General features: G+C 42.6%; 1 protein-coding gene across 2 annotated transcripts in view; it reads left to right on the forward strand.

Moving 5' to 3' along the window:
• FRAS1 (Fraser extracellular matrix complex subunit 1) overlaps positions 1-26,750 on the forward strand; it is a 299,294-nt gene that overhangs the window by 176,220 nt on the left and 96,324 nt on the right. For both annotated transcript variants that reach the window (XM_078394487.1, XM_078394488.1), the window contains 9 exons: positions 1,200-1,352; positions 2,787-2,933; positions 6,122-6,268; positions 9,657-9,797; positions 12,168-12,311; positions 13,620-13,760; positions 15,435-15,705; positions 17,668-17,752; positions 23,977-24,303. In XM_078394487.1, coding sequence (XP_078250613.1) covers positions 1,200-1,352; positions 2,787-2,933; positions 6,122-6,268; positions 9,657-9,797; positions 12,168-12,311; positions 13,620-13,760; positions 15,435-15,705; positions 17,668-17,752; positions 23,977-24,303 — 1,556 coding nt within the window. The remainder of the gene's footprint in view (positions 1-1,199; positions 1,353-2,786; positions 2,934-6,121; positions 6,269-9,656; positions 9,798-12,167; positions 12,312-13,619; positions 13,761-15,434; positions 15,706-17,667; positions 17,753-23,976; positions 24,304-26,750) is intronic.

Genomic DNA, 26,750 nt, shown 5'->3' on the forward strand with positions numbered 1-26,750 from the left:
TACAAAGGGACTCACGGAACAAATTGTTTTCCTCTTGTGAGGTACCACTGTAGTTCGTGCAAAGGACATGTGGATGCAGAAGTACAAAGGCAGCTGTGCTTCCACATGGCCTTCTCAAGGCAAACGTATTCTGCGCTTGCATTAGGTAAGGGAGTAGGGAAGAACCCAAATCACTGGAGCAAAGCATTGGCTTTTGCAAGTAGAGGGAACTTCATTCACCACCGCAGTGCTTGAAGATAAAAGCAGGATGATCCTGTGGGAAGCAGGAAAGAAAAGCCATGTTGAATCTGGTAATTGCTGATAACGGCCTTCCTAAGAGCCCAACCTGATGTTGCTTGTACACTGCTCCGGAAATTGCTGGCGCAAACGTTTGCTCTCATAAGAGACCTTTTGGCTGGTATGGAAAATGGAAGCCTTTGGGGACTTATCTGGCCATCGTTGCAATATCTGTAATAACTGCCACTCTGTTTTTAGGGCTCAGTTCAAAGGTGCCTTTATCCCTGCGAATTTGCCCATCAAGCCAGAGTTCCAGCAAAAAACTGTCTTTGTGTACGGTGCCTTGTTAGAGTAATCCATCTGTCTGCCCTCTGAAATACTTTTTATTGTTCCATTGCTGTTCATGTGCATCTGATAACAACCAGTGGGTGGACTGCTTCTGTTATGGCACTTCACAATTAACTCCTGTTAAAAATTCCAACTTTGATGTTGCTTTGGCACCTCTGGAATGTGCACTTATGGGGACACACATTGGCGATTCAACACTTAGTGAACTGAAGCTTTGGGGGTTTTCTAGATTTTTGTGCCACTTTTGAATTGTTGTTCCTTTCAAGTGTGATACTGAAGGTGGTATATAAATATTAATTTTTTTAAAAAAAAATCACAATTTCTTTCTTTGTTAAATCTCTGCCCCCTGGGCATGCGTTTTTGCATAAAAGGCTCTAATGAAATTTGTTGATCTTCATATCCTGATTGTTCTGTTTCTGACATTTGTCCTTTCTGGAGGATTAAGGGACTTTCTTCTTGACCCCCAGGGTTGATACCATCTTTGCTTGACGAAGAGTTCTATGGAACTCAGAAACTCATCTTATTTGTAACTTCTTTCAATATGGGCTAATCAGAGGCTCTGCTTCCTTTTGGAAAGTGTCTTCTCAGGAAGCCATTTTCACTTCCGTACAAACGGTACCCTCTCCTTTCTGCAGATTGTCACTCCTTGTGTAGTCAATGTGTGGCGGATCTCAAGGACGAAGGAAGCATCTGCTTGAAGTGCCAAAACAGCAATCACTTGTTCCTCAAGGACCACTGCATCCTTGAATGTCCTGCAGGATACTACAGGGTTGACAGAATGTGTCAAAGTAAGTAATGCCTTAAAACTAGGGAAACCTGTCTCTGCTTGTCTACAATTTTGCATCAGATACACATTTCCAACATACACAGGCACTCACAGAAACAATAGTTGCAGGATTATTCGTAGAATCGTAAAAAGAGGAGGGCATTATTTGCTTACTCCTGGTTTAGGATCTCAGCTCCACACATTCTTTGGGATTTCATTGCAGATTTCTGTAATGGAGAAAGGGTGGGGTGGAATCCACCAGAAGAGTGAAAGATGTATTGATTGATACAATTAAGATTTCATTTAATGCCCCTACTCCAAGATCATACATTGTGGTTATAAAAACCTGAGACTGAAGATATCTTGAGAAACAATCACGCACAATTTGAAATGTGAAATAGTCCCAAATGGTTTTGCAGTCATTGGCCAGAAACCTATTAGTTATGTCCACTGTTCTAACTCTGCCATGTAAATCTCATATGCAAATTGCCATGAGTTAAGAAGTCAGCGTAGGCATTGGCTGTTGCACATCAGTCATACGATTCAGCATGCAGCAGCCAATGCCTGTGCTGACTTCTGAACTTGTAGCAATTTGTAGCTTAAATTTATGGCAATAGAGTTATAGCAGAAGAACTTTTTCAGCTGGATTCTGGCCATTGTTTTAACCAGAGCTTGGAAAAGCTGCTGTTTTCGACTCTTACCCCAGAATTCCACAGCCAGTGTAACCAAACTAAATGAAGGGACCAAAGCATAATGAACGGCTATTTAACTCAGAATAATTAAAATAAGTGCCATTTCTGGTTGTCAAACAGCTTATTAATGTTATCAGTGGTGCTTTGAACACACTTAGAGGGAAGTGCCTAGCTCTGCCTTCCTGTCTTTATGGTTTCAGCACTGCAGTTTGAGGAGGAAATCTCCATGCTTACATATAGACTGTGTGTGTGAACAAGAAGCCTGCACAAAATGGGTTTTTGCATGCATGCAGAATATTCGTGATGTCAGGAACTTTTTTCCCCTTCAGATCTAGTGCTCAAACAGTGAAGTATGTGAAAAGGGGATGAGGCCAGGGGCTGTGTCTTAAGTTGTTCACAGCAGCAGCATTTATAATGCCTGAATATGGCTTGAGTGTTTGCCTTGACAAAAGCAGAAACTGGCAGAAACCCCAGTAGGAGCAACACTTATTGTTATTGCCATTGCCCTTACTGGCACAAGGTTTATCCATTTTTATTTTTGCCAGACTCTGGTTCAGAGAGGCTATGAGAGAGTGACTGAACCAAGATAACACGGTGAACTTCATATCTAGGTCAGGATTCCAACTCAAACCATCTCCAGGCCAAGTCCAACATTCCTTCCATAGATGCAGGCTGCATACATGGACTATGGTGATGCTCCAGTGGCCAGTTTCGCAGAAACCCTGCTTCACAAATTCCCTTTTCCTCCTTGTGTTCCTTTCCAGAATGCCACCCTTCATGTAAAACATGTGAAGGGGAAGGCCCTCTTGCCTGCACTTCCTGTGACTCCAGCCTTGTCCTCTCTCACATGGGCAGCTGCACCTCGGCTTGCTTCCTCGGATTCTACAAGGACGAGAACCTGCATTGCAAACGTAGGTGTTTCTCTATGGTGTGATTCAGAATATGCTGCTTCTTTGTCCTGTTTCTTTCATGTAATCATGCTGCAGAATTTTGGAGGGGGGAGATCAGGTGGTACAAATGTTAGGTCATTTGCAAGATCTCAGTAAAATTTCCATCTTCCATTTGTCCAACAGTGCCAACAACAAGGCCACCCCCTCTTTTCCCAAATGCAAGGAGAGAGATAAAACTCACAGGAGATTCTGTATATCGGGAACTTTAAGCTTGCTTGATTATTTAGGGTCCCACCGCTGCCACCATGTAGAGTTTTTTTTAAGTGACCGCATTAAGTGAGGGTGCAGGGGCAAGCTTTAAAACGTCCCACTCCTTGTTCAAATCCATCCAAGGGCAAAGTGACTCACTTATTTATCCAGAACGTGCCATCAACTTTTGCTTTTTTAAAATAATGTTGCTCCTTAGTGAATGGAAAAGGAACTCTATTAAATACCCGTTTAAACTCTCCAACTCTCCTAGCATTCTGGGACAACAATCCAGGCCCTACAGGTGTTGCGACCCCTTCTAACTAGGAAAGAACTGATGTGTGAACAGTAGACAAAGCCTCTGGGACAGGCATGATATTTATAGGAGGACATGACACTTTGGTTGAAATCTTGATATGCAGTTCCGTCTGTGCAGGGGGAATGATGTCACCAGCAATGCCAAATCACCAGTAATTAAAGGCTTCCTTTGGCAATTTTTGACATGTGTGAATGTGTGCATACACACACACACACACACACACAGAGAGAGAGAGAGAGAGAGAGAGAGAGAGAGAGAGAGAAAGAGAGAGAACATACATGTATGTAATAACACACACAGAGAGACATATATATATGGAAAAGAATGCAACATTTTGTAAAAAGTAACTATTGTTGCTATATCTTGTCGGGTTATGTCAACTTATGACAATCATATGCATTTATTATTTAATTAAGGAATTGCAGCAAGCCAAAATGGAAATTTTACGGTTTTCCCTGGGAAGAAATAATACTCCCTTAAGTATTAAAATGCATTCAAGTATTTTTTGAGTCACCATAAGAAAGTGAACATGGGTTTCTGAACACAGGTCATTTAGGTTGGTCCTGAAGCTTTTGTTTCTGTTTTTAGTTAACCACTGTTTCCTATATTGTTAAGACTTGAAATTGTAATCAACATTAATCATAAGTGACTGGTTCTTGTCACCTGAAGCAACAACAGACTGCTTGGTTTTGACTATGATGGTGATGTCATCAGCTTTATACATGTGGAGCTGCATAACAGGATTCCAACCATTATTAACTGAAGTGGGTCCAGGTTCTGGATTTGGGAGAAGACTATGGCCCTTATCAGATGTAATAAATGGCACCATAAACATGCATAGAGGGGAGTACCTAACTGTGCCTCCTTTTGCTGTTAAGTTCTTCATGGTTTCTTCTCACATGTAGACTGTTCATGCATGCAAAAACCCTGGAAAATCTAGTTTTTTGTATGTGTGTAGAGCTTATGCATCTTAAAAAGCAGAGACCTCACCTTGCCAACAAAAGTCTGCATAGCCAAAGCTATGGTTTTCCCAGTAGTGATGTATGGAAGTGAGAGCTAGACCATAAAGGCTGACCACCGAAGAACTGATGCTTTTGAATTGTGGTGCTGGAGGAGGCCCTTAAGAGTCCCCTGGACTGCAAGGAGAACAAATCTATCCATTCTGAAGGAAATCAACCCTGAGTGCTCGCTGGAAGGACAGATCCTGAAGGTGAGGCTCCAATACTTTGGCCATCTGATGAGAAGAGAAGACTCCCTGGAAAAGCCCCTGATGTTGGGAAAGTGTGAAGGCAAGAGGAGAAGGGGACGACAGAGGACAAGATGGTTGGACAGTGTCATCGAAGCAACCAACATGAATTTGACCCAACTCCGGAAGGCAGTGGAAGACAGGAGGGCCTGGCGTGCTCTGGTCCATGGGGTCACGAAGAGTTGGACACGACTTAATGACTAAACAACAACAAGAACGTATGCACAAGCAGGCCTATTATTGTTGTTAAATATATTTTTCAAGTAATGTTAATATAGCAGCTATGTCTTAAGTCATTTACAGTGTACATTTTCTTTTGCCTTTTCCTTGTCATGTTTGAATAATGTGTCACCGGTATATTTTGAAGTTTCCAAATGTACCTCATCACACATCTAATTAGTAGCTATTTCTTCACATTGTGAACCCACACATCATTTTTAGATGTGTTGCAAATGCTAATTAACATCTGTAGTGCCCCTCTAGAATTGATAAAATGAGTCAGATCTTGTAGTGTAGGAAATTACATACATAAGAGATTTTGAGATGGAGTATTAAGAGGAGGAAATGTCTCAGTGGATGAAGAGTTGCATAACCTCGAGGGGGAAAAACTTTGTATGGAAAAGATTTTGTGTATTTAGAAGCATGCCATGAAAATGCTGCTACCACATTTACTAGAAAGATTAACCCCACTTTGGTCCATTTGATGAACCTATTTAAATGTTTACCAATTATAGCTTTTCCCTGTAGGGGACATCCTTCTATCTCTTGATGATCTCCTGCTTCTTCTGCACAGAATGAACATTTCACAGTGACTACCGACGTTCCTTTCTTGAACTGCATCCCATCAGAATGGCTGCAGGTCATAATCTCACTTCCCATGCAGAGCTCTATAGGCTAAGGCGAAGTTTTTCCTCAAGTGTGGAAGTCTTGTGCAAGTGGAGAGCTTTTTCTGTGTGTGGTGCTTCACGCAAGGAGTCCTTCATTCTATTCGGAGGAAGTCCTGAGTCTAAAAGTTAAACTCCATGACCAATATCTTGGATTGATCTTTTTAGTCTTATACAGAAATGAAAAATCTTGCTGTGGCTGACATCTTTATGGGACATTTGGATGTGTAAAGATTATAATTTAGGTGGCACAGTAGTTTATAGATATCTACCGAAGCCAAATTGTGAGTGAACGATTTGAAGCATTGAGTGCACATTCTGTAGGGTATAGCTGTGAAATTCAGCACAGAACTTGTCTCTGTATCGCAGAGAGAGCAGATGGGGAGGCAGTGGCTCAGGCTTTTTGAATAGGAGACTTTTAAGTCTTGTTTCTCACCCGTATATTTCTTTGGATCTTCAGATTAACAGGCTTGATGTCTTTATATCTGCTTGATGTCTTTATCTCCATTTCCAGCTTGCAGTGGCTCATGTCTGAGCTGTGATTCAGAAACCAGCTGCACATCCTGCAGAGACCCGTCCAAAGTCTTGCTTTTTGGGGAATGCCAGTATGACAGCTGCGCTCCGCAGTACTACCTTGATTTCCCCACCAGGACCTGCAAAGGTGAAAGAAATACTTAGACCGTATTCTTGTGTTGGATCGTAATGATTATAATTGTACTGGGTCCAAGATATCTAAAAGACTGCATGAGCCTGTCCAGGAATTAAGATAATCAGGGGAGGCCTTTCTCCACAGGCACACTTGGTGGGGACACAGGAGAGGGCCTTCTCTGTCACTACTCCTAAACTCTGGAACTCCCTCCCACTGGACACCCAGCTGGTCCCCTCTCTGCTGTACTTCTGCAAGCATGCAAAGAACTTTCTTGTCAGGCAGGTTTTTCCTTAGTGACTGGCAGCCTGAGGGGGCTTTTTAAAAAATGGATTGTTGTGCTCTGTTGTTCTTAAACATGTTTTTAGAATTGATGTTATTGACCATTTCTAATATAACACATATTTACTTTTTTTTTTAAAAAATTGATATACTCACTTTTTTTAGTTTCTAAATACTGTACTTTTCCGTGTGTAAGATGATACTTTTGTCTAAAATCTTTAGACTAAAATTGAGGGTTGTCTTATACACGGAAGTAAGCTGAGGAGAGAACAAAGAGGCACATACCTTGCCTCTGCAAACAGGCTGCCTCCAATCACAAGGCTTAGCTACTTGCAGTTAGGAGACTTCGCTTCCTCCAATAACAAGCCTTATGGAACTGATGGCAGCTGATGCCGAACAAACCAATTGGAACACACCTCATTGGAGGCGGAGCCTGTAGGCAGTGCTCAGATTCAACAGGGACTCCTAATGTCCGAGCTTTCTGAGCCCAAAGGCTGAGTACTCGAAGCTTTCTTAATTTTGGGTTAGAAAAGTGGGGGTGGGGGGATCTTATACATGGGGGCGTCTTATAGACAGAAAGATACGGTATTGTCTTTTAATTGTTGTAAGCCGCCATGGGTCACTTTAAGGAGAAAGGCAGGGCAAAGATATTTTAAATAATAATTAATAAAAATTATAAATAACGATGACAAATTTTTTCCAGTCTTAGCAGTTTAGTTTACAGCAGAGCTTGATAAAAATAGCTTCCACCTTCTACAATCTCCCAGCCAGCACGGTCACTGGTCACATGCACTCTGGGAATCTGGTAACTTTTTAAAAAGTAACTTTAAACCAGTTTTACTGGGATGAAAACTCTACCAAACTTTCTACTATGGGCATTTTCTTCAATTTTTTTTTTACTTCTTTACCCTATTGTGCCTCCTTTCGCTTTTTTTCTTCCTGTTATCTTCTGTCATGGGCTTCAGCTTCCAGTGAAAAACCAGGATTATTGTAAATCCTTCTCTGGTAAATGATTGAGTAAGCAAACCATCAAGCCTTTCCAAGGGTCAGGATTTGTAATTTACTCTTCTAGCACTTCAGTTGAAGGATGAGTGAGCTTTCCTTTCTAAATCCTCCCCTCTTTAACACATAGGTAAGTGGAAATTTAGTGGAATTTTCTCTTGACTTAGAAGTGGTGCCAGGCTGAATATAGATATTTCAAGGAAAGGTTTTCAAGACGTACACCTGGAAAAGATCCTGCCTGTTCTGAGTGGTATATTCTAAGAAGAAAAATGGGGCTTGAAAGTAATGTTTTGGTTATCCCATTTTCATATTTTTACAAAGCAATAATTCAAATGCATCAACGTCGTTCTCATCGTCAACTCCTCTTCATTTTCTTCTGAGGGTTTTCCATACAATTAGGCATTTTGAGGCAATGCCCATTTGCAAGTGAGCTGCAGTCCATCAGAGAGTATGCCAAATAAAACTTACTAGTCTCTAGGTTGCTATAAGACTCTTCAGTCATGTTCTTTGCACATGTAGACTTGAGAATGTAGAAAGAGATATAGATCAGCAGAGTCAAGAAGGGTGACTCTTCTTCTTTGGCCCCAATAGGATTTGGTGCCACACACCTTTTTGCATTATCTTACGCTCCTACTCTAAATGTCCAAGTCTATCAGAATGGGCTCTGGTGTTCCAGCTTGCTGTCTAGTTGCTGCATATTGCATACTGCACTCCTTATAGCATCTTCTGTGGTTTTCAAGGGCAACTCTACATAAAATGCATTAGAGTAGTCTAACCAAGATTGTCCTTCTCCAGGAATGGTTATAGCTGGAGGACCTCTTGAAGATGGACCCACTGTGTTCACCTGTTTGCCCTGATGCATATGATAACATCTTCCAGGCTTGGTTTCAAAGTAGTTGATAGTGAGCTGACGTTTTACATGATCAGAGGGCTTGGCTTTCATGGGTGCAATGTTGTGGCTTTGGCTGTCGACTTAAAATGTACCCCTTTACATCAGCAGGTGGTCTCCACTGCCTGTAGTATACGCTGGAGATCTTTACCATTGCCATGTGTCTTCCTATCCCTGTTGATAGTTTCTAGCAAACGTGTGTGGTTTTGTGTACATGAGAAATTTTGGGAGTTGTTGTCTGGTAGCACAAATATGGACACCCTTGGTCTCTGGAGAGTGAAAAGGGGACCTGTAGACTTACAACATGATGAATCGTAATCTGTCTTCCAAACAGATGTTCATATTACAGCTGGAGAAGCAAGTGTAATACATGAGGCCTACTTCTCCACCAATTTTTGCCTCCTCCATTCCGGTGCTTGTTTGCCATGTGGGTGGGGAGGATGGAACCACAGTCCAACAAACCTAGAAGACATCAGAAGACACTGGCTATCCTTGCCTTTTGGAGCAACAAAAGCAGAAGATACCAAAACTGCTGAGCTTGGATTTCACCTGGGAATAGACCCACATGGGGGGCCAAAACTTTAACGCCACCTCCCATGCCCAAATCCCTTTTGCACTGTAGTTTTCCCCTATGCCTCATACAGTTATTCCCTGCCTTTTCCAAGAGTTTCTCTGCCAGCTGCCTGGAGCGGAGACTCCGATGAGAAACAATTTTGCCTTCCTATTATTAATTTGATGCCGTTCTTTCCTTAAAATCCATTTTGACTGCAAGGCAAAGTCACCTTCCTCATCCGTTCGGCCTGTTTAATTAGCAGCGCTCGTGGGAAATCCCAGCCGTCTCCATGAGGGGAAGATAAGAGATTTATGGTTTCACCGTGGCGGAATCCACCAGGGAGTAACACATGTTTTTGGCCTCAATGTTGCCCAATGGCAACCCTGAGCACTCAGGTGGCAGGAGCAGCGGTAATTGCTTTGCCGGCCCTTTGAAAAACAGCCGCCTGTGCCCATGTTTAACATAATTGGGAAATGTTGAACCCCAGAGGGGAAAAAATGGTGTTATTCTAATACAATCTCCTTAGGCGTTTTCTTCCCTCTCCAACATCTGTTCTGTTTTCTTTGCCCTTCAGTGCCTCTGCAGTCGCTAGCTGTGTGGTATGTTAAAACGGCTGGCTGTGAAGCGAGCAAACAGTGGCTTGACTGAGGGATGTTTCATTTCTTCTTTGTTCTAAGAGTGTGACTGGAGCTGCAATGCCTGCGACGGGCCTCAGAATACCGATTGCTTGCAGTGTATGGACGGATACGTTCTCCAAGATGGCGCCTGCGTGGGGCACTGCCCGCCAGCTTTTTACCGGGAATCCGACAGATGTCAGCGTAAGTCAGGGCAATTTGACGCGTAGGGTCAGTATGGAACGTTACCCAAATCCTTCTCCCCTGGTCAGATTATAACACAGTTTACTCATGGACAGATATTATAACAGGCGTTCACTCATTTCTTGTTGAGTATATGGTATTTTGGGTCACACCCTGAGGTAAGAATAACAGTTCTCTACCTTTAGGCAATCCTGTGGATATTATGCTTTGGTTCTAGGCAGCCAAAGCCATGAAGATGATAGTTTGTGAAGCTGAGAGTTCTCGCCCTGGTCCTTCTCTGTTGATTGACTGGTGAAAAGCTATATGCTCAGCAGTTGGTGAACTCTAAGCTCCTGTTTAAATGTGCAAATGTCCATGACCCCCCCCCCCAGTCCTGTATAAGCAGGGGGGCCATTCAAAGAATCCCACAGGTCTTGATAGGAGAGCTGAAGTCGAAAATTGTGTTCAACTCAACTTTATTTACAAAACCAACCCTCTAATATACTGCTGTCTTGACTGTTCATAAACCTCCTATTCTCCTCTGGGCTATGCTGGTTCAGACCTGCTCTAGGTTGAGGAGTAGTTGAGGAGTTGAGTCCTAATAATGACCTTGGCACTATCCTTGACTCTATATGTGATTGACAGACCCTGAATGGCCAACAGCTCTTCTAGGCACCAGAGGCATCCATACGGCTTCTGCCTTCTCCACCTCTGCAGTTATGTCAGAACAGATGTCTTTGTTGTGGGGTTGACAGGAGGTTGATTATGCCACTGTTGTGCTATGACTTGCACTGGTCAACTGAGGCACAAGGTTTGTAGGATCTCTTTAGGCGGTTCCTGCTGAGGCCACTCTGGGGCCTCCACACGGCTCTTTCTTTCTTCCTCCTCCTGTATACACTTTGTCTCCTGCTCTTCCTTATCTTTTTTTACCTTGGTTCCCTTCCTCCTCCGCCCCCCTTCCAGACTCTTCCAAACCCTGCATCCCACCCTATCTTAAGTTCCTTGAGTTTTGATGCTCCCCGCAAATCCTTTATCTTCCAGACAATCTTTTCCCAGTGACGTTGGCTCCTCCATCTCCATGGGTGATCCTGGGTTGGGTCTGTCAGCATCACTGTCTGTTGTGTTGCTATCGGTCATGGGTAGACTGGCCCTGGGGAACACACCCAGGGGCTGACCAGTGAGGAAGGCACTGTGGTGGCCCAATATTGTTTTTTTTTTAAATAGAGCCCCTTCACAGTAAACCAGAGAGCCGTGTGTGTGTGTGGGTGCCAACAGAAAGTGGCAAATGATTTCTGCAACAGAAACAAGTAAATATGCAGAGGATCACAGCTGCAACTTAGAGAAGCTACACATACAACATAACTCTGCTACCTTGAGCTTTTCTGGAATCAGGGTGTGATGAACTCATGCAGCAGAAAGAAGGAGAGCAGTGAGATCTGAGTTGTTTACAGAACTAGAACTAAATGAATTATTTGTAAATTAATTAAGCTGCTATTTTAACTTTTGCACCAATGAAGATGAAGTGCACTCAAAATGGTGGCTTAATTCAATTACCTCCTCATTATTTTAAATTTTACCAACAGCTTTAATAGCTTTAAGTGTTTTAGTTCATTAGATATGGCATGCGTCTGAGCAGCCAGCAGAAGGAGGGGAGTAATTGTGGCAACAAAACCATCCCCAACCGGAGACTGGATCATGGGATTTGTATTCTACGGCATCTGGAAAGTGCTGAGTTGGGGAAGCCAATTTAAATTATAAAATGTTCCAATTTAAAGGAATAAACAACAAAAAATGTTACTAGGGAAAGCAGTATCAATCACAGTCAGAACTGCCACCTCGTCTCGGGGTTTCCTTTAGAACTAATAGGCCAGTATTCTGTTTCTCCTTGCTACACACAGAGGGACAGTCATGGAAAAGACCATGGCTAATTGTCAAAGTGCTGGTTGCGTGCCTGAGCCACTGAGCTCACATGAGCCTCCCGTGGCACCCTCCCTGCTGCAATGAAGCGTTTACCTCCTCCTGGACCCACCTTGTCAATCCATGCCTGCTAGATCTTATCCACCGTGATGGGTAAGGGTCAAGTAAACATGTGGTAGGAGAGACTGGTTCAAGTGCCTCGTCCACATCATCAGGACACCACAAATGAAACTGAACCCAAAAAAGGTGATTAGATGGTGCATTTGGACATCAGCCTAGACACTATAAAATGTGTGCCGACAAGTTCCAAGAAGACATGAGTGACTTTCTCCTCCAAGTGCCTAGCATGGTCCTCACAGCAGGTCACTGAGGGTTCCACTTAAGTAATTAGGACTTTTGTATCCACATGGCAAGCTCTAGGAATGCGCAGAAGTCCAGAAATGGTTTCTAAAGTTTTTGTCTGTGACTTTTCAGGGTGTGAGGACAAGCACTGCCTCCAATGTCAGGCTCTTGGCGAATGCACCCGCTGTGAAGCCCCGTTCTTCCTCATGGGTTCACTGTGTGTCTCAGCATGTGGGAAGCGATTCTATGAAGACCTTGGAGAGCAAAAATGCTCAGGTGAATAAAAGAAGAGGTCCATCTTTAAATACAGCTGAATTTAGAGCGCAAAAAGCGGGGAGGGAGAAGTGGAAGAAAATGTGGCTTCCGTGTTGTAATGTGGCACGTGGCATCAAACCAGGTGGTATGTTTAATGACAGTTCCAGCTCTGAGAAAGTTTTACGTGAGGTGAGCATTGATATCAGACTTGCCACTCCTGGGTAAGGGAGAGCTAGCTTTAGACCCTTGCATGGTGAAAAAAGTCAGCTGATAGCAGCTGATGTGTAGGATTGAAATGCCAATGAAAAAAGTACAATAAGACCCCCCCCCCCATCAGTATCCATTGATTCATGGTCTGAAAATGTTAAAAAAAAATTAAAAGAGAAATCATAGAAATATATATTTCTAAAGATGAAGTTGCCAGAACTAGCCATTAGAAGGAGCCAGAGACCACACTACATACAAAGTTTGCTAGGGAAATATACCGTATTTTTTTCTGTATATAGGACTATACTTTTGTCTAAAATCTTTAGAATAAAAATTGAGGGTCGTCTTATACACTGAGGTAAGCTGAGGAAAGAACAAAAATAAGTGGAGTGGAAAGCAGGGATCAAAGTGATCCTGAAGGGCTTTGATCCCTGCTTTCCCCTGCACTTGTTAAGCCCCACTTAGATTTCTTAATTTTGGGTTAGAAAAGTGGGGGGGGCATCTTATACATGGGGGTGTTGTATATGTGGAAAATACGGTATTTCTATGGTCTCATTACCAGAACTGGCCAGTAGATGGAGCCAGAGACCCTGCCATGTATAGCATTCAGTACTGAAATAGTGTTAGCTTTCATCCGCGTCTTTCAGAATCCATATGGGGGCTTTGAGCCAATTCCCCACGGATACAGGCATCCTACTGTATTAAGTCCTGAGGAATAATCAGGAAGCCGTGTGCGTCTTTATACAGCCAAGCACATAAGCACTGCAGTTCTCATGCAGAACCATGTATGCATCCCGAACTGAAAGAGCAAGACTTTGCTGATCAGTTTGTTGCTGTTGCACCGGGAGGTCAGAGCAATGTTGGATAAGCAGGTCCTTTGCATTTGGACCTCTGCCTAAGTAACCTTTCATAAAGAAGTAACATAGAAAATTATAGAAAAGGGAAGTTGGAAGGGACCTGCAAGGCCATCAAGTCCAATCCCCTGCTCATGGCAAGAATACCATCCAAGTATATCTGCCAGCTGATAAAGAAGTGGCTTTGTTTTCTAAAACAAGACGATGCCGCAGGTTGATTCTGATCTTCCTTTAAAGGACTGTGACATCTCCTCCTTTGTCTCCCTAGCCTGCCCTAAAGGATGCTTGGAATGTGATGGATCCAGTGCGTGCAGAGTTTGTGACAGTTCCGTCTTTCTGCAAGAAGGCTGCTGCGTTTCCCACTGTGGCCAGGGCTTCTATGCCAATCCTCGGAGCAGGGAGTGTAAAAGTAAGTATCTCTCTGAATCCTTTCTATCCGAATAGCAGTTTGCTTTCTTACGGCATCCACAATGTCATGTAAAAACGGTTACGACGTATTGTGAGAAAGGCTGACGGCAGGAACTTTTGGTTTAACAGATAGCCTCTCTTCTCCTTATCACCCCTGTGGAAATCCGGGAAATGTTCTTCTTTTTGTGGACCTTTCAAAATTTATTTTTATTGTGCTTAAATCTGGGAAGAACAAGAGAACCTTGCTTTTAAAAAGTAGAAGCTCTTAAGCAGGGGGAAAGGGACTGTTTTGGAAGCAAAAAAGGGGGCTGTTTTGCTTTGCATTGACCTTTGCATCATTTGATCAGTTTGTTTCTAAAAAATTCAATGCATCTCTTTTATTTCTGCAGCAAATCCCATATGATTCAGCCAGGTAGTCACAGCTTAACTGTCACGGCTTCCTTTTCAAGCCATGGGGTGGATTCTAGTTAAGGTGTTGAAAACATACTGTTGGCTTTCTCTAGCTCTCCTTAGACATCTAAAAGTTCCCAGATACTTCCTGGACACATCTTGGCAAGAGCTTCCTTTTGTTCTCCTTTTGACCTTCCTGTGGACACCTGGACTTACTTTCTTGGTGGGCAGGAATAATTTGAGCGAACAATTTTGGCTTGGAGGACAGAGGCATTAGAGACAGCTGTGCAGCAAACACACATCTGTTCCTACTGTTGACATAAGTGATCCTGCAACCCAAGGCAGGAAGAGAAGCACCGTCCATGCCCGGCCACCACGGCTGCCCCCTCTCCAGATGGCAGCAATCACAGGAAAGGGAGGGGGAAGCTGGAGGGAAGATGAAGGAGGACATGGATGCTGGTGCCTAATTCTTCGGAACCACCACCTACCAACTTCTACTCAGCTTACTATGCAAATTAAGCCTGTCTCCAAAGAGCCTTGGCGCCCAAATATGGGAGGAGTGACCAGAAAATAACTTGTGCCTGTGTGGCAGAGTTGGCTTTCTGGACGTTCTTTCCACAAGGCTTTGACCTGAAGGAATTTTGGAGACAGACATTATTTGCAGAGCAGTAATTCATAGAAATTGAATTCACTGGAAGGGCAGATCCTGAAGCTGAGGCTCCAGTACTTTGGGCATCTCATGAGAAGAGAAGACTCCCTGGAAAAGACCCTGATGTTAGGAAATTGTGAAGGCAAGAGGAGAAGGGGACGACAGAGAACGAGATGGGTGGACAGGGTCACTGAAGCTACCAACATGAATTTGACCAAACTCCAGGAGGCAGTGAAAGACAGGAAAGCCTGGCGTGCTCTGGTCCATGGGGTCACGAAGAGTCGGACACAACTTAACGACTAAACAACAACAACAACAACAATCCATAGAAATAGGCAGGCTCGGGCGATAGTGAGTGGGTGTTGGCTCCACCATCAGAGTTTGTTTAAATGTATTGATTTAAAATATTTTTACCTTGCCTTTCTCCTTATAAGAACTCATTAATGACTGAATTTATTAAAACGAGTTGACCCCCCCCCCCATCTTGTCTAATAGCCATTCTGGCCTTCTCTCTTCCGTTTTTTTTAAAAAAATTGGCTCAGGGGATTATAAAATACCTACAAAAATGATCCTTGAAAGAATCAAGAAGATTGTTGTCTGCATCTTAATGGGCGTTGCTTCTTTGCTTTCTTCTAGCTGTCACAAACACTCTGGTTCTGAAGGCGAATGGCTCGTTCCGGGTAGGAATTGGCAGCACGAAGCCTCTTGACCTCTCTTTCCTGGAGGTGTTGGGCCTTGGTGGTTCTGTAGAAGATGTCTTGTTTCACGTGGTTGGCCTTCCCACCAATGGCAGGCTGGTGGCCATGGCTAATGCCAAGAAGACAGAGCTGAGCCAGGGTGACCATTTCACAGGGGAGGATTTAAAAGGACAGAGAGTTCTGTTTGTGCACGACAAGAAAAAATCCAGGTGATTCGGTGTTTCTCTGCTTCTCTTTTCCTTGTGAACAGAAGGATAGTGTCAGAAGATTGCTTAAAATAGGGCAGTATTTGGCTGTATTGATCAATCCACAACAGTTGATTTTGTTTCGGCCCAGGCCAGAAGAGTTGCCTTTATGTAAAAAGAGAAAGGCAAGAGAGGTGGGAATCAGAAAGGTTAAGCTGAAAAGTGCTACCACTGAATGTATAATCAAGACAGTCTGTATTTTGCAGTTTTGTGTGAACACAGTGGAAATTTGCGTTGTTCTGGGCTCAGAGTTCAGTATCCTGGAGCAGTCCTGTTTTCATGAAAAAGTATACATGTGTCTCCTCAAGGCTGAGACAGTATTCTTGTGGGGTAAAGGGCCTGAAAGAAAATGAAAAAAGGGGGAATTTTGAAAAAAAATGACCGAGGTGTCATCACAAAAAGCTCAGAGAGGACCTGTAAAACAAAAAAGAGACAAATATAGGAAGTAGATGGCAAAGTACAGACATGTAGAAAAGAATTGCAGGGATGGAGTTAGGAAGGCAAAAGCTGAGAATGAGCTGGGGTTAGCAAGAGATGCTAAAAGCAACAAAAAAATTCTTCAGATGCATAGCAAAAGACAGAAAATAAATACAGTCATGCCCCGCTTTACAATTACCCACTTAACGACGAATCTGCTTGACGGTGAGGTTTTTGCGATCACTTTTGCGATCGCAAAATGATGGTTTGAATGGGGTTTTTCTGCTTTGCGATGATCGGTTCCCTGCTTCGGGAACCGATTTTCGCTTTACGACGATCAAAAACAGCTGATCATCAGGTTTCAAAATGGCGCCGGCTGAAGAAAATGGCCCCCCACTGTGCTTAGGGACGGATTCCTTGCTGCACAGGCACAGAAAATGGCTGCCCCTATGGAGGATCTTTGCTGGACAGTGAGTTATTCAGCCCATTGGAATGCATAGAACGGGTTTCAGTGCATTTCAATGAGCTTTTTTATTTCGCTTTACGACATTTTTGCTCTACAGCGATTTCGCTGGAACGAATTAACGTCGTAAAGCGAGGCACCACTGTAATGGCTCATCTAGTCAGTAGGGATGGCAAAATGATAAGAGATGACAAAGAAAAGGCAGAAGTGATCCATTCCTGCTTTAACTTGGTTTTCTCCCAAAAGAAAAATTATGATCCTTTTGGCAAATGGGAAGTACAAGGAGGGGACAGGATGCCAGCTTGAAATTGATAGTCAAGAAATACTTTATTACTTTAAACAAATTCAACTATCCAGGTCCAATGAACGTGGAATTGTAGATCACAACAACACTGCTGTGATGCAGCTGCAAAAAAGGCAAAGGATATTTGTGGCTTTATTAACGGAGATATTGTCTCCAAATCACTTGAAGTATTAGTTTCCCTCTATCAGGCACTGGTTAGGCCTTATCTTGAGTAATGTGCCCATTTCTGGACACCGCACTTTATAAAGATGGAGACAAACTGGAACAAGTTCAGACAAGGCAACAATGGTTGAAGACTGGAAACCAAACCCTATGAAGAAAAATGGAAAGAACTGGGCATGTTTAGTCTCTTGAGTAAAGAAGACTGAGGGGAGATATGATAGTACTTTTCAAATACTTGAAAGGTTGTCATACAGAGGAAGGACAGGGTATGTCCTAAATCTTTCCAAGATACATAATAATGGTCTCAAGTTACAGAGAGCCAGATTTCTGTTGAATATCAGGAAAAACTTGGTGAAATCTGAATATGTGTACAGATTTGTAAATGGTATAAAAGGGCAAATTCTTGACTGTAACAACAAGTATGATATTTTCTGGTCCAGTATGCTCACTGTTCAAACATGTTTAGTACATTTTCAAAGCTTGTGAAAAACATATCTCAACACATTCCTGCTGTGTGTTTATGCATGTATAATAACATCTGTTTATATGCTCTCCTCTTTGTGGGGATGGTTCTATGCAGGCATGGCCAGTTTTCCCTAAAGATCAGCCATCAACAGATCTTCTCTGAACCAGAAGTATTTACTGTTCAAGCCCTATCAACACAGGTAACACAAAGAAAAGCTGTGTTTTGGATGTATTTTTCAAGCAGGAAAAAAATCTGTCTGTCTGTCTGTCTAAAACAAGTTGAAAACTCAACACCTTTAAAATGAATACAATTATATAGCTTTTTGTTGTTGTTGTTTAGTTGTTAAGTCATGTTCTGACTCTTCGTGATCCCATGGACCATAGCACACCAGGCCCTCCTGTCTTCCACTGCCTCCCGGAGTTGTGTCAAATTCATGTTAGTAACTTTGATGACACTGTCCATCCATCTCGTCCTCTGTCATCCCCTTCTCCTCTTGCCTTCACACTTTCCCAACATTAAGGTCTTTTCCAAGGAGTCTTCTCTTCTCATGAGATGGCCAAAGAACTGGAGCCTCAACTTCAGGATCTGTCCTTTCAGTGAATACTCAGGGTTGATTTCCTTCAGAATGGACAGGTTTGTTCTCCTTGCAGTCCAGGGGACTCTCAAGAGTCTCCTCCAGCACCACAATTCAAAAGCATCAATTCTTCGGTGGTCAGCCGTCTTTATGGTCCAGCTCTCACTTCCATACATCGCTACTGGAAAAACCATAGCTTTGACTATGTGGACCTTTGTCACCAAGGTGATGTCTCTGCTTTTTAAGATGCTGTCTAGGTTTGTCATCGCTTTCCTCCCAAGAAGCAGATGTCTTTTAATTTCGTGGCTGCTGTCACCATCTGCAGTGATCATGGAGCCCAAGAAAGTAAAATCTGTCACTGCCTCCATATCCTCCCCTTCTATTTGTCAGGAGGTGATGGGACCAGTGGCCATGATCTTAGTTTTTTTGATGTTGAACTTCAGACCATTTTTTGTGCTCTCCTCTTTCACCCTCATTAAGAGGTTCTTTAATTCCTCCTCACTTTCTGCCATCAGCGTAGCATATCGGAGGTTGTTGATATTTCTTCCGGCAATCTTAATTCCATTTTGTGATTCCTCCAGTCCAGGCTTTCGCATGATGTATTCTGCATAGAAGTTAAATAAGAAGGGGACAATATACAGCTTTGTCATACTCCTTAGCTTAGAAACATGTACAATAAAGACATTAAAACCATTGCATTAAAACCAGTGTGGGCCACAATCTTCAATCGAATATCTAAGCATGTTTTATCTTGGCCCCAGAATAATGCCAGTGTCGCTGTCAGCTGAGTCTCCAGGGGGAAAGGATTCCCCACTTGGGCTGATACAACTGAGAAAGCCCTCTCCTTATTTATCCAGATTTACATTTTCTCTCTGGCTCTGCTTCACATCAAGAAATTGCCTGTCATTATTAATCCTAACTCTACCAATCCTTCTACGAATTTATTATATTTTGTCATATTCTCTTCCACTTTTGGTCCTGTTCATTTCACCTGCTTCTTCCAGACTTTTAAAGCTTTTTCTCGCTTACCAGTGCAAAGAAATACATGTATTCTAGACATTTTGACACCTGCTTAAGGATGTTTGGAGGAGTTTTTTATCTTGAGACTCCTGCTGCTATTTCTAAACTAGCATGTCTCTAGTCCTCAAGAAGCTGAATAATCAGGTCTCATTATTAGAGAGGGATTGTAGCTCAGCACAGACCACTTGCTCTGTAAGCGGAGGGTCCTACCGCCTGCCATTTTTATCCGTGCTCAAGAGCATCCAGTGGGAACTGATGAAGAGGAATGTCTGCCAATCAAAGTAGCCATATCTGGGCAGGATGAGCAACTTTTTTCACTGATCTCTCCTTGGTAATGCTGTTTACTTCCTGCACTAAATGGACACCCTTTTTTGTGAGATGTTGGACATAGCATTCAGGGAAGTATATGACAAAACAGGAATAACAACATAGAAAAGAATGGCAAAGACATCTTAAACGAAACGGTACCGTAATTGGACTGAATATGCAGTGGCTGTGCAAAATCTAGTTACATATAAGGAGTAATTAAATACCAGTATCATCCTATGGCTCTTAGATATAGAACTGATGGATCAGTATCTAGGTTGGGAGTTTGATTTTCCCACTGCACTTCCTTGACAAGGGCTGGACTCACTGATGCATAGAGTCCATTCCAGCTCTGTAGTTTTATGATGATGATGATAGACCTCAACAGATGGGAAACCTTGACATCTGAGAGTTCAGCCTGGAGGCAGGCAGTGCATCACAGCCTCTCCCAATTTGAAGAGACCCTTGTCCAGCAGTCTGAGGGGCAAAGAGGCAGTCCCGAAAGCAGCAAAATCAGGGAGCTGGACCGACTGTATTTGTCTCCAGTGTGGAAGGGATTGTCACTCTCAAATTGGCCTCCTTAGCCACACTAGATGCTGTTCCAAGACTTCTATACAGAGCATGTTGCCATAGTCTCTCAAGACTGAAGGATGCCTACTAGATAGCTTTGTGCAATTACAGTTACCTTTTTAAAAAGCCATTCTTTCCTTTCTAGAAGTTTCAAAGTAATGCAAGTAGTTCACTTTAGTTACTCTCAAAACATACAGCCAAACTGCTATAACTCACTAGTCTGTGGCAGAAAGCCAGCCTGTGTTATGAGGCCAAACACCTTTCAACTGTAAAAGTTATTGAAACAGTTACAGTTGCACACAGTGAAGTTATCCCTTGCCATATTAATTGTTGTTTAGTCGTTAAGTCGTGTCCGACTTTTTGTCACCCCATGGACGAGAGCTTGCCAGACCCTCTTGTCTTCCACTGCCTCCCAGTGCCATGTTAATACTGTAATATAATTAGTTTCATCTTAGATAATTATATGTAATGTATTATCAAAGGCTTTCATGACCAGGATCCAATGGTTGTTGTAGTTTTTAGGGGGCTGTTTGGCCATGTTATGGAGGTTTTTCTTCTTAAAAACCTTCAGAACACAGCTAAACAGCCTGAAAAACCTACAGCAACCAATTATATGTAACTCCTCTGGTGTAATGAGTTACTTCCAACCTATGCCTGGTAATGTCTCAATTCCCCCAGTGCTTTCTGTTACCTAAAAACTGAGTTTCATTGCTCTGCCAACAAATCATCTTTCTTTTCCATCTCTGCCTCGTCTTCTTGGACCTCCCCGTCTTCTAAATTCAGTGCAGCTCCAGTTTCATGTTTCTCTTCTAAACCTCTCCCTCCTCCTTTGGAACATACGTGCCTTGTAGTTCTTCACCACCCTTTAGCAATAATCTCCCGATCTGTCTTCCATAATGGATTATTTCTAAAATATCCACCTTAGGAAGTGCCTGCTGGGTTCTTAAAGGAGCACTTGATCAACAGACTTTCACCGTCTAGTTGAAGACGATGGTGAATCAGCTTTTTCAAGGCATTAACACTGGAAGAAGTATTTGATAGCGTCTTGGAATTTTTTCAATTGCTCGCTCTTCAGATTTCAAAGCTTTTAGTGCTTGAAGCCTTGGTTTATTAGCAGCTAGAGGAGCAACCAGCATCACTTTCCAATGGAGGTGATAATGCTTGCTAGACAGGCAGTTTGTTTGCGACATAAATATTTAAGCGAATTGTTTTTGATCTTGTGCTGAAATATATTACAGTGGGGGCCCCTTTGTTTGCAGGGTCGGTATCTCTTGATTTGCTTATCCATACTCTGAAAATATTAAAAATATTAAAAGAAAAACTCCCAGAAATATATATTTCTAACAACAAAGTCAGCAGAACTGGCCACTAGAGAGAGCCAGAGACCATCCTATGCATAGTGTTCACTATTATAGTACTGTTCACTATAATCCACATTTTTCAGTATCCACGGGGTGGGGGGCTTGGAACAACCCCCCCCACAGACAGATATGAAGGTCCTACTGTATTGTCCATTGATGGAAATGTGAACATCTTTAGCAGTAAAATAGTGATTGTTGCTCCTTTAGAAACGGGACACCTGGCTGTTCTTTTAAATTCTCCTAGATGAGCTCCTGACAGCTCACCTCCATGCCTTGAAATCTTTTCAGCCCTCCGCGTTCACTTAGTGGTCTAGGTCGTTGTTGACTATTTATTTATTTATTTATTTATTTATTTATTTATTTATTTATTTATTTATTTATTTATTTATTTATTTATTTATTTATTTATGCATAGGTCTGGTCGACCACTCTGGGCGGCTTCCAATAAGGAAAACATAAGAATTTTACAAACAGTCCATAACATATACAATAATAAAACAAATAAATGAAAGAAAAAATAAATAAAGAAAGAATTAAATATTGACAGGAGGGAAGGCCTGAACATACAACCATATTTTTAGTTGACTCTTAAAAGACTAGGCTGACCTTCAGTCGCAGGGCTCAAAAACGTTACTTATTTGAATTACCACCTCTGGAATCCACAAGCCAGCATAACTGCATACTGCTGAGAGATTCTAGGAGCTTTCATCTGGAAAAGTAACTTTTCCAGCTTCTGTTCAGGGGTTCAGAGATTTGCTGGCCAAATCTCTGAGGTTTGACCTCCCAGCTACGTTTTTTGGGGGGAAATAATCAGGTATCTGAAAATGTAGGCGAGTCCTGCCACTCACTAGAGACAGGGCTGAGCAAGGTGGATTGTTTTACTGATTCTTCCATGTTTATTTATTCCATTTTTAAAAATCGATTTGATTTAAATCCTTCCATTTCCCACAAATGGGATTCAAAGTGTGTAGCCATAAAACCGAATAAAACAAATGCAGCTGATAGACAACACTGATTTGGACATAAATGAAGGAAATGCAATTTAGGCACGCCAGGGAGTGACAACACAACACCCACCTGTTTAAAAATTGCCTTTTGCAGCAGCCTTCAGAGTATAAAAATCCCCCACCTGCTGAGAAATAAGGACTCTTTTGTACTGCTTTCCTGTTAAAACACCAAAGCAGTGTACAAACAGAAAGAAACAATAAAAACACCAGCAGCGTAAACCCGTAGATCACTCAGATGTTTATATCAAGAGGGACGCAGAAAGGAGAGAATGAGCAACTTTGCCCCCCTTACTTCTTTCTGCTCCCTTGCACCAGATGCTTTTCTCATAGACCAACACAGCAGGAGAGGATTGGCTGACTCATGTGACCCGTGTTTGTGAAAATCTGCAACTAAAAATCTAGCTCATCAAGCCCTCCTCACTGCTGCATTAGTTTTCTACTTGCGTGTTTAAAAAAACCTTTAAAATGGTGTTCACAAACTGCAAACTGCTGGTACTTCTGGCACCTAGTTCGCCACGTGCAGTTTGTGGAACATACGAAGCAGGTGACACCTCTAGAGTGACGGGAGGAAAAAGATAAGAGGCTTCTTGCACCAGCAAAATTTGCTTAGAAGAGGAAGTTTCAGCAGGCGTCTCTTTTAATGCAACCTATACCTGCCTAATTTTCTCATCTACGTAACTATTACAGGTAGAGGACTCCCTTCCACATGTCCCTTTCGGGCTATGAAAACCAATTAAAACCATGAATACATGTGTACATCTAAACTAAAAAAAGAGGCTGTTGTATTGTGGTCATATCTTGACAAGATAAGACTGACTGGAAAAAAAACAATAATGCTAAGAAGGGTAGAAAGTAGTAGAAAAACACCAAGCATGAGATGGATTATCTCCTTAAAGGAAGCCACAGCCTCAAGTTTGCAAGATTCAAGCAGTGCTGTTAATGAGATTACCTTGTGCAGATCGCTAGTTCGTAGGGTCACCATAGGTTGATATGTAAGGACACTATAGAGTGGTATGTATGGATATTCACATTATTTTCCAGATTTGTCCAGGGCACAGAACTGAGAGCTCTTACATGGCTATCATTTAAAAGAGCTATGATTGGCCAAATAAGCAGTATACTCATTTCGGTTGCGTTCAAGGTACTTTGAGGGACATAGAAAGTTACTTTTTACATAATCAAATTTTTTTGGTTGTCTAGCCCAATGTTGTCAACTTCTGGGTGTCTCTTCTGGGTTTCAGGTAGGATCCTTTCTCCCTGGAGATGATAGGAATGGAACCTGCTTGTCTTCTTAAAGCAGGCTGTGTGCACTGTGAGCATAATCCTGGTACCTATGGTCACTGCTGCAGTTCCAAGAGCATGACTTTCAGCAGCTAACTGCTATCAGTTAAGAAGTTGATGCTTTCTTGTCACCCAGCCATCGTGTGTTTTGCTGTGCAACAAGAAAATCAAATCCCGCCTTCTTAACTCATGGCAACTCACTACCGAAATTTACACTATTCGAGTTATGCTGGCATAAGTATGTAATAGGATTCTAGGCAGTGTGAACCATAACCCCAAAAAAACTGGGTACTCTCTGTTTCAGGCCCCTTATGTGTTGCGGAATGAAGCCCTCCTTCTTAACAGAGGGGAGACTAGATCCATAACACATCTCCTGCTTAACATTGGAGACAATGATAACCCCCAAGATGTGACGATGACCGTTTTAGATCCTCCGCGTCATGGACAGTTGACCAAGCGTCTTGGAGACACACAGTCAGTGATCCATCAGTTCCACCTTGAAGACCTTTCCAGCGGTTTTCTGCAGTACATCCATGATGGATCCAACAGTTTAGAAGACACTGTTGTTCTACAGGCCAGTGATGGATACCACTTTAAGAATATCCTCTTCCATGTCAAGATCGCACCAAATGTGAGCATCATCGTGTGTGTGTGTGTGTGTGTGTGTGTGTGTGTGTATTCCCATCAGATGTACAGTACCTCTGATATAATTGCCTGCAATTCTTACAGTAGATGTCTGGTTCCTTATATCCCGATATGTCCAAATTCTGATCATGAGTCAAAAGGGTGGCATCATTACAGCAGCGATGTTGTTGCTATTTTTAATGGTCTGCCTTAGATTTATTGCAGCATCCTATTGCTACTGAATAACTCCAGGATAGCAGATTGTAGGAATATATAAAGACATTGTCTATGCCTTTTCCCTGGCCCCGTTTGTGTTTTCATGTTGTGCGGATGATTTTCTACAACAATGGTGGGCTATTTGGCATCTTTACAAGTCCCCTAGTTTCACTCATTGGAAGATGCTGGAGAGGAAAATAAAAGTTAAGCCAATAATTACCTTGCTTGCTGGACCCTGGAAGTTAGGTGCTCTTTAAATGTACAAACCTGTGTCTGAGGGCTGAATTAGACAGTTCAGAAGCATCTGTTTCTTATAAGATCTTGTAAGAAGCTGCACTTTCTGAAGTGTTGAAAGGTACCTGATTGTCACCCTGCGAGCTTTTCCAGCTTGCAAATCAGCTTGTTTTGTTTTATGAGAGGTCGTTAGGAGTGAAATACTGGCTTAGTTTGCATTGTGTTTGTTCAGACATGGAACTGAGAGAGTACGGCATGCCCAGAAACCTCTCTTTGAGCCTGAGCTACTATAGATCCAGCTTTTAAAGAGTGGATTTGCAATGGATTATCATAGCAGGTTTGCCTCCCAATTTTGAGATTTTTATTGGCTTTTTAATACAAGATATTCTTTTGTTGACTCTTGGATCTCAGCCCACTCACTCATCCCCACTATTACACTCCCACACCTTTCTTTGTAATCTGGCATATGTAGCTTTGACTACAGACGACTTTGGTAACATAAATATCACTCACACAAAAGGAGAAAACACAAGCACACAACAGTGGCCGAGGGAGGTACTGAGGGGGGAAGGGACAAGGAAGGTGACATCATCCTAACCTATCATCCCTCCAGGTCAATCACTGGGCAGTTCTAAAAAAATGGACCAGACTTCTAGATGTTCTTTGCCCACCTCTCTCTGATTAATTGCTTTCCTCATCTCTTTTGAGGTAGACCTCTGAATCTTCCTGCCACTGTTTAATAAGTGGCATAGTATGATACCACTTTAATTGCTGTGTCTCCAGTTTGCACAATCCTGAGTTCTGTCATTTGGTAAGGCAATTAAAATACTTGATGTACTTTAGAGGAGCACACTAGAGATTTCTAGCAGAGCATTCCAAGTATCTCAACAATCTGTAGCTCTCAGGGTTCTGTAAAGTGGCACCATGGCAGTTAAAGTTATACCAGACTGCTATAGCTGTGTAGTGTAGATGTATGAGAATCAAAATGATGTATGAAGTCTTGGCCCAAGGCAGCCAATTAATATCCCCATTAAGTACAAGAGATAACCAGATAGCACAAGACAAGCTATTACTGTTCTTATCAACCTAGGTAAAGGTAAAGGTTCCCTTGACATTTAGTCCAGTCGTGTCCGACTCTAGGGCATGGTGCTCATCCCCGTTTCCAAGCCATAGAGCCAGCGTTTGTCCGAAGACAGTTTCTGTGGTCACATGGCCAGCGTGACTAGACACAGAATGCCGTGACCTTCCACCATGGTGGTACCTATTTATCTGCTCGCATTTTTACATGCTTTCAAACGGCTAGGTTGGCAGGAGCTGGGACGAGCGACAGGAGCTCACTCCGTCGCGTGGATTCGATCTTATGACTGCTGGTCTTCTGACCTTGCAGCACAGAGGCTTCTGCAGTTTAACCCACAGCGCCACCACGTCCCTATCAACCTACCGGAAGTCAAATTTGTTGAAAATTGGTCTCTTGCAAATCACCCAGAGGTCTGCCAATGGGCTCCCAATCTGTGTGCTGCCCATTTAGACTCTACGGGCAACAAAGAGCTGTTTGATTCTATAGTGTTGTTATAAATATTATTTTTCTCTCTCTTGTTAATCCGAAGTTTGTAGCAAACAATGAAAGTGGATTGCGGAATATAATTTTCTTTATTGGCCACTTTCACGCTCCTTTGCCTCATTATTTTCTAAATCCCCACTATCTAACAGTTTGTGAAAGAGAGCGAGGAAAGCTGCCAGTTTCTGTGTGTGAGGGGGGCACATAAACCCCCCTCTGAGGATTTAGTGTGAGGTAGGACTGGCAGCTACCCAAGTTCTGCCACAGCCTAATTATCACCTTTCCACTATAGCCTTGGGAGACAAACCAGATGCCAGGTTTATTTCTGGAGGAGCCGTGTCTAGACACACATAAAAGAAGATTTCTTTCATTCTCCTTTCCCAGGATCCTTTCTTCTTCCTTCTTCTTGGTTGTTATCCAAAAGCTGTTACAGATTGTGGTACAAC

This window comes from Pogona vitticeps, chromosome 5 (genome assembly GCF_051106095.1).
Source record: "Pogona vitticeps strain Pit_001003342236 chromosome 5, PviZW2.1, whole genome shotgun sequence".
Taxonomy (NCBI): Eukaryota; Metazoa; Chordata; class Lepidosauria; order Squamata; family Agamidae; genus Pogona; species Pogona vitticeps.